At 42.0% G+C, this 12,619-nt stretch overlaps 1 protein-coding gene across 2 annotated transcripts in view; it reads left to right on the top strand.

Annotated features, from left to right (window-relative positions):
• Nucleotides 1–12,619, top strand: part of LOC122540092 (rho guanine nucleotide exchange factor 10-like protein) — a 209,123-nt gene that overhangs the window by 69,142 nt on the left and 127,362 nt on the right. For both annotated transcript variants that reach the window (XM_087980555.1, XM_087980556.1), the window contains exons 4-5: nucleotides 2,340–2,663; nucleotides 6,005–6,032. In XM_087980555.1, coding sequence (XP_087836681.1) covers nucleotides 2,340–2,663; nucleotides 6,005–6,032 — 352 coding nt within the window. The remainder of the gene's footprint in view (nucleotides 1–2,339; nucleotides 2,664–6,004; nucleotides 6,033–12,619) is intronic.

The following is a 12,619-nucleotide window of genomic DNA, read 5'->3' as shown; positions in this document are numbered from 1 at the left end:
TCAATGACCAGATCCTCCTTTTTAATGACGTTGTTTGCAATATCTTGCCTATCCTGTTATTCACGTGGACACCTAGACAATGATTTGCTGGTGATCAGGCCACTGCTTCTCTTAAAGTGCTTCCTCAGTCTGCACACGTGACTGTTGGAGAGCTATCGTAGCTCCTTAAATACAACTTTTTTGCTGCCTGATTTTATTGGGAACTTTCATACCCAAGTTTGAGACAGGCACCTTATCAACTTAAGGTTTTATACAGGTGGTCACAGCCATTCACAATGAGAATGCAGTCAGGGATAGGCCAGGTAACAAGCCCGTCCCCTTCAAACCTAGCATTGTCACTCTTGATCTCTCTGAGAGGATGAAGCATGGTGGAATGGGAGTGCGTGTACGGGGGCCTTAAGTTCCATGTAAATACAATAAGCTTTCATGTTGTTAGTTGCGCTGTGAGGACACCAGCTGTGAAGGACGTGGGAACATAAGCTGCAAGGGGAAGTGAGTCATACCTCACCTCCAGGATTTCTAGAGGATTCTGTGACAGAATTAATCTTCAAGGATTAAAATGTTTCTGGCTCTCTATTGCAGTTTGTTGGTTAGTTGAGGTTGCACTAACCCTCCGAGTCACCTTCCTCCTCAGCACATGCTGAAATGCTATCTCTAGGATGTCAGAAAATCAATTTCTCCATGGCCTTACCCCCTCAGCAGTAGCTTTTGAAAATATGGGGGATAATCCACATAACTAAAGGCTCTGATACTGCTCCTCATCCTGTCACTTCAGGCCGTTGCTGCCTCTTGATCTCCCTTTGGTGTCGACCCTTTCCATCCCTTTAAGGAGCAGTAGTCTGTTCACTGTGAGAGTGACACCACATTTCCCTTCAACCCACTGATAGTAAATTAATGGTAGGAGTGTGTTTCTTAAATAACACCCTCTGCACTGCAATAGACTGAGCTTTAGATGATGTCCTGTGTGAAGATATAAGTCCTGCTAGATTGCCTTTCTAGAGCGGGGGACAATTCAGCCCCAGGTATTTGATGTTACTGAACAGCAAGCTGAAACAACAGCGTTCTCCATTGGTGCATCATTCCCAGTGTTGGAACAGTCATTTGAAGTGCTAAACACTGCCAAGATTAAAAGATGAGATAAGCCATAATGTTGCAGTTACACAAAGCGAAGATTGCTTTTAAAAGCCTTCTATTTATGCAATTGCTGACATATGACTTTGAAATCCCTGGAAGGAATAAGTTAGAGAAGGAGGTGGCGCAATGAGTTTCGATTGCAACAGAGGGAGACCAAACAAGGTATGGGACAGTATATTTTAGTTTGAGGAAGACCTGTATTTTAAAGGAGCAATGAGCGTAGTGGTAAGAATGACGACCAGTTGCACGGTTGATTACATTATTGAACTGGTTAATTCAGAAGCTGACTCAATGATTCAGAGAGAGGAATTTAAATCACTCCACAATAGGTTTGGCTAAGTGAGTAAATGGTGAATGGGAAAATGAAGCAATGGTGAACATGCAGCTGCTGGATTGTAGCAACACAAAATCTGCCATCCTTACCTTGCATGGGCAACATGTGCATAGCAAAGCGGTTGACTCTATTCTCTGAAAGGGCCTAGTGAGTGACTCCACAGTGTTTGGCTCCTATATTCTCACAGGCAACTAAAGATGAGCACTGAACTCTGCCTCTGCAGGGGACACTCAGTGAGTAAATAAAAGGAATGAGTTGGAAAAGAACATAAAAAATTGCGAAGGTCAGGGCAAGGGGAAGATGTGACCCAGGAGGTTAGCACTGACAGAAGCAGTGCTGGTCGAGTTGCAAGCAGTTTTTTTTCAATGACATCCAACCTTTCTTGCTTTAAGGGCAGCACCGTGACTTAGTGGTTGGCACAGCTGCCTCACAGCGCCAGGAACCCTTTTTCACCCTTGAGTGACTGTCTGTCTGTGTTGGGGTTTGTACATTCTCCCTGTGCCAATATGGGTTTCCTGCAGGTGCCCTGGTTCCCTCCCATAGTCCAAAAGATGTGCAGATTAGGTGGATTGGCCATGTTAAATTGCCCATAGTGTCTAGGTATGTGTAGGTTGGGTGAATTAGCTACGGGAACTGCAGAGTTACAGGGATAGGGTAGGACGGTGGTTCTTGGTGGGATGCTCTTCAGAGGGTCAGTGTGAGCTCGATGGGCTGAACAGCCTGCTTTCACTCTGTAATGATTATGTGACCCCAGGAGAAGTATTAACGGAGCTTGACTGGTTTTGCACACACTGTTGAGTTACAGAATTTTGAGTAGGAGTGGTTTGTGAAGCCAGTCAATGTAACCTGAGTTCTGTTTTGGTTTGGACAGACGGCCATTTGACTGAAGCGTTGGAGACCTCTTCAGATGAAGAATATGGGGAAGAGTTTGATTTTGATGATGATTTGCCTGAGGAAGAAGACACCACGTTCAGAAATGAGCATGACTGTGAAGTCTCTCAAGAAAACACAGGCGATAATCAGGCTGTTGACTCGGTGTCTGAATCAGTGGAGTTTACTCAACCTGTGCAGGATTCAGTGCCATCAAACACAATCACCTCTTCCATAGTTCACGCAATAGACACTCAGAGCTTGACATCTCCCCTGAATAATGTCACGTCTTCCACAGATTCGATTTTACGTTCTACCAGCATAGGTAAGGAGGAGAGGAACAGCTCATTAATGAATCTCACTGAAACTGCTCAAGTTAATTGTACAGGTCAACTGCACAAGTCAATTTATCAAGGTGGATTTGCCAATCAGTAACAGCTTCCAAGTGTTCTGTAAAGGTTTGGAGTGCTTGTTCTATTGTGACTACAACAATACTTGGAAAAAGTGAGGACTGCAGATGCTGGAGATCAGAGTCAAAAAGTGAGGTGCTGGAAAAGCACAACAGGTCAGGCAGCATCTGAGGAGCAAGAGAGTCAGTGTTCCGAGCGGAAGATCTTCATCAGCATAAGCCTTCCTGATGCTTGAAACATCGACTCTACTGCTCCTCGGATGCTGCCTGACTGGCTGTGCTTTTCCAGCGCCACACTTTTTGCCACTATAATACGTGCCTGGTTTGAGACATGTGAAAGATTATCAGTTTATAAACATTTGGCTATTTGGAGATTTTAGTAGCTTGGGAACCTTGTGGATTACATAGAGATGTTTTTAATCAATCTGTCCAGAATTGTTATTACACACCGCTGGTGGATGAGGAAGTTGAACTCAGGTCTCCTGGTCCAGACGTAGGGACACTACAACAAGAACACTGTGGTTTATATATAACCTGTGAAGGAAGTGAGCAGGGTGTTTTCCACATTGTCAATGTGCTTCTATCCACTTCCCTCTCTGTTCCATTCAGTGTCAGAGTCTGCTTGGAATACTTCTCCATAGGTGTTTGCAGCCCTCTGCTATTACACTTCCCCTGACCAATCATCATGTTTGGACAATGGAATGTATGATGACTGATCATTTTTGTGTCTGCACCCAATGTTAATGCACAGGAACAGGAAGGTAGAAGTAGGTTATTCAGCCCCTTGAGCCCATTCCTCCATCCATTGAGAGGATGGCTACTCTGTATGTTAACTCCAGCTGCCATGAACGCCCTTGGCTAGCAAAACAAAATGTGATCTCGGATTGAAAATTAATAATTGAGCTAACACCCTGCTTATACCCATACCACGTTTACATGAAGGAATGTTGTTTTGTTTCCTAACCTCTTCTGAAAGGCCTGGTTTTGATTTTGAGGTTTTGTGTCCTTGTAAATAGTATTCAGCTATCAGCCAAGGATCACTGAACAACACTCAGGAGTAAGAACCCCTCTGTATATTCCCCTCTGTAACTTAACAGGAACTTAGTGCATTCACTTTCGCTACATTTGAAAGCAGCCAAATCCATTTAGAGTGCTGATCAAACCTCCGAGATTATCGAATGTCAGGCTTAATACCTGACAACACAATGCATTTATGCACCAAACCTTCAGTCAAATGTGTTTCTCATTTTCTGAAACATCAATCCGGTCAGATAGCTGAGCTGTGAAAGGTTATGAATGATGTAATGCTTTTAGCAAATGGATTGACATGCTCCAAGCCTATGATCTTTATAATGGTCACAGGGAGGAGTCGCCCATCCCATTGGTTGAGCTAGAATTAAAGTTTAGGCTCAAGTTTGAAAACTCAGTAATGGAGTCAAAGTCTGATCACTAAATGTTGATGGTATTAAATGTCTTGTGCTATGCACAGATTTTTCTCCAGAATGCCTGGCGAAAAATTTATTGTCCAGTCCTGGTTGCCGCCCTGTTATAGGAAGGACACCATTAAGCTGGGGAGGGTTCAGGATGTTGCTGGGATTGGAGGGTTTGAGTTGTAAAGAGATGCTGGATGGGCTGAGGCTTTTTCACTGGAGTGAAAGAGGTTCAGGGGTGACCTTATAGAGATTTATTAATCATGAGGGGTATAGATAAGGTGAATAGTAGGTCTCTTTTTGCTAGGGTGAGGGTGTATTTTAACATGAAAGGAGAAAGATTTTTAAAAGACACGAGGAGCAACTTCTTTTACATAGGGAGTGGTTTGTGTGTGCAATGAAGCTGCAGAGGAAGTGATGGATGTGGGTACAGTTACAACATTTAAAAGACATTTGGATAAAGACATGAATAAGAAATGTCTGGAGGGACATGGGCCAGACGCAGGTAGGTGGGACTAGTTTAGTTTGAGATTATGGTCAACATGGATTGGCTGGACTGAAGTGTCTGTTTCCACGCTGTATGACTCGATGTCCGAGTAAACTCCACACAGAATACAGTTAAAATATGTTGGAACTATGAAATAAAATATTGCATTATGTAAGTTAATTGGTCTATTTATAGTAATAACAATCCAGGTGATTTTGTCTCCAGCACTCACATCAAGTACAACTCAGAAATCTGAGGGATGCAGTCCATGATTCTCCATTCAGGGAAATTAATAGATGGAACGTTTCAGGCTGTGTCTCTTCAGGTGCCTGGAGGTACACTTGCTGGGACTGCTGCTCTCTACTGGCAGTGCAGGATCATGGGATTACTTGCTTTTTTTGAAGCTATTAAACATATGTTTGACAATTTTGCTTAAAGAGGAATTAGTTTTTCTTTTTTAGAAACATGTTACAACAGATTGTTCCTAGGCCTCAAATACCTAATTGGGAAATGTATAGCTCACAGATTCGTAGCATCTGTAAAGTGCAGACAGAGGTCATTCGGCTCACAAAGTCTGCACTGATCCTCTGAAGAGCATCCCACCTTATTGCCGTAATCCTGCATTTACCATGAATATCATGGATTATCAATGGGTGGCATGGTGGCTTAGTGGTTAGCACTATTGCTTCATACAGGTTAGATGGATTGGCCATGCTAAATTGTGTCATGGTGTCCAGGGATGTGCAGGCTAGCTGGGTTAGCCATGGGAAATGCAGGGTTACAGGGACATGGTAGGGGGTTGGGTCTGGGTGGGATGTTCTTTGAAGGGTCAGTGTGGACTTGATGGGCCGAATGGCCTGCTTTCACATAATAGGGATTCTGTGATAATCCACCTAACCTGCACATCTTTGGATTGTGGGAGGAAACCAGAGCACCTGGAGGAAACCTGTGCAGACATGGGGAGAATGCGCAAACTGTACACAGACATTTGCCCATTGTTCCTTTTTTAAACTGAGCTGTGCACATCGGGAAGGTCTCGTATTTGATCTGAAGTCTGAATTAGTTACTCTCACTCTGAGTATTGCTGGAGAGATTGTAGGAGTGGGGAGTGTAGCGAAGATGTTCCCAATCTCTCACCAGCATCAATAATATCAGGCTAATTGAAGTTTGCGTATGAGAAGTCTGAATGAGAAGCCACAGGATAGCTAACATTCGTGGAAGGGTAACATAATGTAAATCAGCACATCCAGGAGATTGTAGTTGGAAGGACTAATTTAGGAAATAATTGGCTGCAAAACCATACTTGCAAGAATCCTAAATTTCACTCATTTCTATTTCAGACTCTGCTGCCATTGCCTCTGCTACAAGGTGAGCCTTTCTCTATCATTTTTTGCCAGTTTTATAATCAGCGTAATTATCTTACTTTTTAAGGTAGGTATGTGCTTTGGTAAAGAAGTTAATTTTTGAAAAATGTTTGTTCTCCAATGGCAACTGTATTTAACTCATTTCTTCACATAACGATATCTCTTCAGGGAATAGTGGGGCAGTGTGGGAAGGATTAGCAGGCTGATTATCAGTCTGTTGAACCATGTCATGAATGCTCCTTCTATGGCTAGCAAGTCATGCAGTGGGAATTAAACTCAGGGTTGCTGACTTCATGGTAGAGACAAAGCCAATTAAGCCTCAAGTTGGCTGAAAAGGTTCTTTCTTCACTGCAGTGGTGTTTCCACAGTGCTACTCCAGGACAGTTACAGAGTAAGGATCAGAGGGCTGTAAGACCTTTGGGAGCTCGTGGAAGTGATGATTCCTGATGGTTTTAGTGGTAGAAGCCATAAGGCGGGAGTTGCTGTCAATGCTATGTGGCTGAATAATGGCAGTGCATCCTCCAGACAGTAACAGTGCTGGAGTTGAGTAAGGAAGGATGGCTGAATATGGGAGCGAATTGTTCTATTCGGGATGATGTTGAGCTTCGGAATGAAGCTACACTTGCAGCCATCCACATGAGTGATGAGTGTTTCATTATAATCCTAAACTGAGCCTTGTCAATGGTGAACAGGGTTTGAAGAATCATGATGTGAGTCCCTCATCACACACTGTTTGCAATCACAGTGTTGCTGTGGCCTGGTAGTGAAGGATTTTGTGATGGATCATGTGTTTATTGGTCAGGGTTGGATCGTTTCTTGTTGGTAGCAGCCATTTGCAAAGTGCAAATGCCACCTGTAGTTTGTCAGGGCAAGCCTGGATGTTGTCGCTTCAATTTGTGGGAAGATGTATCCTGGAATCCCTGCAACGTGGAAGCAGGATATTCGGCCCATCGAGTCCACACTAACCCTCTGAAGAGCACCTCACCTAGACTCACCCCATCCCTGTAATGCAGCATTTGCTATGGCTAATGCACATCCCTGGATACTATGATCAATTTAGCATGGCTGGCACATCTTTGGACTGTGGGATGAAACCAGAGCATCCGGAGGAACCCCTCGCAAACACAGGGAGAATTTTCAAACTCCACACAGTCACCCGAGGGTAGGATTGAACCTGATCCTTCGTGCTGTGAGGCAGCAGTGTTAACAACTGAGACACTGTGCTGCCACAAGTACAAGTCTGAAACAAAAACAGAAAATGCTGGAGAAACTCAGCAGTGCTGGTAGCATCAAAGAAAAATAGGGTAAAGGTTTCCAGTACAGTCCTTTGTCAGAATTGTCCAAGTCTGTTTATACACTGATGCAGGTGACTCTGCTGGAAGGGAATTTGTGAATGGAACTGCAATCTGTGATGTTATTAACAAACAGTTGTGCTTCTGACCTTATAATGACAAGTGCAACATAAATGCAAGCTCTGTCTCTCTCTTCCTCTTTACTGTGACTCCATTCCCAGTGTCGGTGATTGCTGGTGCACCAGTGTGTGAAAAGTACATATTTACTTGGATCAGGCCTACTGATGTGAGGTCAAACTTTTATAGAGGCCGCAGTTTGACGTCATTCTAAAAAATTATTCTAATTTACCGTTAGCCTTCCCTATACGAATTGAGGGAGGTTCACTTTTTATCAATTGCTGGCAGACTGATGTTGCTAGAGATTGTTAAAGCAGACTTGGAGATCAGTCCATTTTACAGTAGTTTCAAGTATTAAAGAAGCATGTGCACTTTAACACAAGGAAACCTTTTAATAATATGTCTGGTCTGGGAGAACTCACTGAAACAGTTCTTTCACTGAAGAATAGAGCTAATTGAGAAGAAAAAAACTATTAATATTTTATTACTATCAGTTCAGAATTTGAATGCATGGCTGAACATTGGTGGAGATTAGATAAAGATTTAAGAATTGCAGTAAAAGGACAGGCTATTAAAGCTTTTTTGCACTCAGCATGGGATCACAAGAACATTACATTTCAAGGGGAACAATGGGCTGTCGAGGTGTCGCTATGGTCGATGTACAAGCAACAGTTATTCCCAGATTTTTGTGGGAATTTGACTCTGATTGATTGACCCAGGTGGTCCCACAGGGAATGCCCAAAGGATACATTCTCCCACAAACCTTTTTCCTTAATTGAGAAACGCTGCAATGCTGGACATGTAATTTTAGTGTTATACAAAAGACAGGACACCGTATGGGAATATGTGTGGCTTATAGCAAGCACAGGTGGGTCTGACTAATCATCTTTGTTGGTTGTTAGTGTGATGCTTAGCTCATTTGGGATTGTTGTGTAAGAGTTGCCCAACCGTAGAATCACATCCACTGTTGGATCCTACGTCCTGAGTTTTGCAAGCATGGACTGGCAAAGTAGGATCTGTCTAATGCAAGCAGCTAAAGGGATGTACTGTTTGATCCAATCAAGATTAGAGTGGTGCTGGAAAAGCACAGCAGGTCAGGCAGCATCCGAGGAGCAGGAAAATCGACGTAGGATTCCTGATGAAGGGCTTTTGCCCGAAACATCAATTTTCCTGCTCCTTGGATGCTGCCTGACCTGCTGTGCTTTTCCAGCACCACTCTAATCTTGATTCTGATCTCCAGCATCTACAGTCCTCACTTTTGCCTGTTTGATACAATCCACTAGCCATTGGCAGTACAGCCTGCATTCTTGGCAGTACACAGCACTAAAATTCGTACACCACATCACCTATTTTTGTGGTAAAGATAAGTAAAGACAATAAATATTAATTGTACTGCTTCCAACTCAACCTAATACTACTTCACCTTGGAATCTCTTGTACATGAGGTTTCCTTTTTTTTCCTCTGAGACATCTCTTAAAAGACAAGTTTCACATTCCCAAAACATTGTTTCTCTATTAAAATCATTTCCAATTAGCATTGACTTCAATGTTAGTGATTAGGTATCTAAGATAAAATGCTGATTTGAATATGCTCCTACTCTTTGCAACTTGTGCAGCCTTGCACTGTGGAGCTTGTGCTTTCACCTAGATTCCTCAATTTAAAAATAAAGGTTATTACTTCATTAAAAACGAGCAGTGTTGTTGATGAACACTTTAATGTGGCTATCCTCAAACGGATCTGTGTCTCATTGAAAGACTGTCTGGCTCACGAAGAAGCATTGGTTCTTAATAACTGATTAATCCGTTTCAGGAAGATCAAAGATCCGAACAAAAAAACTATTCCGCTATTGGTTTGGGCTCCTTAAATGCATTTTCCTCAATTGAAATAAATCAAACATGACACGTATAATACATTCAACAATGAAGCCTTGAGCTGATTTGACAACTTTATTTAAGTATGCCAACAATTATTCTTATAGAAGATAGAATCCCTAGAATGTGGAAACAGGCCCTTTGGCCCAAGAAGTCCACGCCAACCCTTCAAAGAGTAACCCACCCAGACTAATTCCCCTATCCTATTACTCTATACTTCTCCCTGACTAAGGCACCTAACCTACAAATCCCTGAACACTATGGGCAATTTAATATGACTAATTCACCTAACCTGCACATCTTTGGATTGTGGGAGGAAAACAGGGCACTCGGAAGAAACAGAGAGAATATGTAAACTCCGCACAGACAGTCGCCCAAGGTTGGAGTTGAACCCAAGTCCCTGGTGCTGTGAGGCAGCAGTGCTAACCACTGAGCTGCCGTGTCAGCCATAGCAGGATAATTATTGGGTATTCCTTCTGCGATGATGCTGTGGTTTTAAGAGATGTGTTTTCTTCTCATTTCTTTTAAAGAGAGATTAGGGGACAGGTGCTAAGCAGTCTGAGACTATAAACAACTTATGAGACCATGGGTTTTTATTTTTAAAAGTTGGAACAATAAAAGCAACCTGGATGGGTGTGGCCAGCTGTTACAGATCAGGATTTCAAGTTTTAGATTTAGATTTATGCAATTGCTGTTCTGGGCTTGGAGAAGTGGAAGCCATTTTTTCCTTTCTCAATTACAACTGAAAGCTGGGCGTTCTCTTCCTCAGCTGATGGATTACATGTGAGACAAAATCTATTTTTCTGGATTTGCCTTTTTGCCAAGGGGTGTGTTTATGAGATGTTACTATATTAGTACAGTTAATTAGTAATAGTTACTGTTTCTATTATTCTGTTAAGTTTTTAAATTTAAGTTATTCTAAGTTCTTTCTTTTGTTGTATTTTAACATAGTGTTTGAATTAACTGTGTTTTACTTAACATCAAGTGGTTTGACCAATCACATTGCGTCTGGAATGTACCACTTCATATTTGCCTTTGAAATAAGAAAGAGTTTAAGGTAGCCTAGACCTTAACAATTTTGGGGTGGGGGGGTGGGGTCTGGTCTGGTTCATAACTCTTAATTGAAGATAAATTGCTTTCCGTATTCTGTTTTGCACAAAGATACTTCATTAGATATACAGTGACTTTGATGAAGACATTTCCAGACTAAACGTGATTTTCAAAGAACCAAAAACAAAATGGGGGCAGTGGCTATTGTTTGGTTCCTGATGTGCAATGCCTCAGGTTGGAGAAAAGGTGTTCAAATGTCTAAAGGTAACTCAGCAGAAAGAATGACACTTGTGCAATACCAGAATGTTGTTGAAAGTAGGTGAATATTCAGACAAAATAAGTGCATGAGAATCTACAGGAGCTTTGCTCACTGTCTCCCATGGAGCATTAAGCACATCGTCAGACATAAATAGCTTGAAAATAATTTCTCCATTGGCATTTACTGGATTTGAATCACTTAAGACCAACCACATTATTCTTTACATTAAGTCGAGGAAAAATCTACTTGTGGTTAGTATCTAGTCACTGTTACAGAATCTGTAGATCAGAATAACATAGCTGAAATACACTGCTGTAGTCAAGAGGCTTACCCATACTTATCTCATCTTATTTATAAATTGTCTCCATTACTAGAATTTCATAAAATTCATGGATGCTACAAATCAAAAATTGCTGGAAAGGCTCAGCAGGTCTGGCCGCATCTCTGGAGAGAAATCAGAGTTAACGTTTCAGGTTGAGTGACCCTTCCTTAGAGCTTAGATGCTTCAGTCCAAACAATACATGCCAAACATAATCCCAAACTAATCCAGCCCCACCTGCCTTCTCTTGACCCAAAACTCTCAATCGTTCCTATTTGTGTATTAATGCAAATATTTTTGAAACATTGTAATTATACCCGTATCCATCACTTCGTCAGGAAGTTTATTCCACATGCAAAACATCCTCTCCATAAACAATTTGCCCCTATTTTTTTTTAAAATCTCTCTCCTCTCACCTTAAAAAATGTGCCCACTGGTCTTCAAATCCCCCATCCGAGGGGAAAAAACAATTACCATTAACTCCATCTATATCCCTCATTAATTTATAAACTTCTATAAGTCACCTCTCAACCTTCTACGCTCCAGTGAAAAAAGTCTCAGCCTATCCAGCCTTTCTTTATAACTCAAACCTTTCATACCCAGCAATATCCTGGTAAATCTCTTCTGAACCCTCTCCAGCTTAATAATATCCTTCCTATCATTGGGCGACCAGAACTGGATATAGTATTCCAGAAGAAGCCTCAGCAATGTCCTGTCAACATCAACATGACTTCCCAACTCCTGTCCTCACTTGGTTAACATGAGAAATTTCTTGAACCCATATGAATCCTTGTAATGTTATGCCTCACTGGAGTAGCATTCAGGAAATCAAACCCTGCTATTCCTAGAGTTGTCACAAAAGTTAAAGTACATAGAATTTCCCAATTTACCTGTCTTTTAGACCCAGATTGACAGAAATCATGAACCAGGTTTCTGTTCTTATTAATTGCAAGTTAACAACAGCTTAACAATCATGAAACATCGACATGTAACTCCACTGTTTAAAACTCTAATCCCCTTGAGAACACAAACTGGGGGAAAAAAAGTGGGTATTATGAACAGAGGGAAAGCTGAGAAAGTGGTTCAGTGGTTTCTATTGACAGATCTGCTGAGATGGGTGTGCTGACTAGAATGCTGCTTCTCCGTTATCCTTCTCTGAATCCTTCCACTGCCATGCGAGATTCATAGAGTGGTTCACTCAAAAAATGTCTCTGATTAATCAATTAAAAGTTACAGCTTACAGCAACTGCTGAAGAAAAGATAAATTGGTTTTCTTCCGACTCAAAGTAACTTTTACTGCAGAGAACAGGGAGAGCTCCTGAGCTGGGAGAAGTCTCAAGGCTTTTATAAGCCCGTAAGAACTAAAAACAGGAGTAGGCCATTCACTCTTCAGCCTGCTCGGCCATTCAATAAGATCGTGGCTGATTCAACATTCCTTATGACTATTTTCAAAGCATGTAGTAATCCTGCAGTATGCCCTAGTTGTGCTGGGCCTAGGAGTGCTGCTTAGAGGGGGGTGCTGCCTTTTCAGTGTGCTGTTAAGCTGATCTACTGGCTTCTTGCTTGGGTGAATATAAGATAAACTATTGTTTAGATCAGAGTGGTGCTGGAAAAGCACAGCAGGTCAGGCAGCATCCGAGGAGCAGGAAAATCGACGTTTCAGACAAAAGCCCTTCATCAGG

Source organism: Chiloscyllium plagiosum, unplaced genomic scaffold (assembly GCF_037043375.1).
Source record: "Chiloscyllium plagiosum isolate Xiang-an unplaced genomic scaffold, Cpla_swu_hap1 HiC_scaffold_37, whole genome shotgun sequence".
Taxonomy (NCBI): Eukaryota; Metazoa; Chordata; class Chondrichthyes; order Orectolobiformes; family Hemiscylliidae; genus Chiloscyllium; species Chiloscyllium plagiosum.
This window is presented reverse-complemented; position numbering and strand designations above follow the sequence as displayed.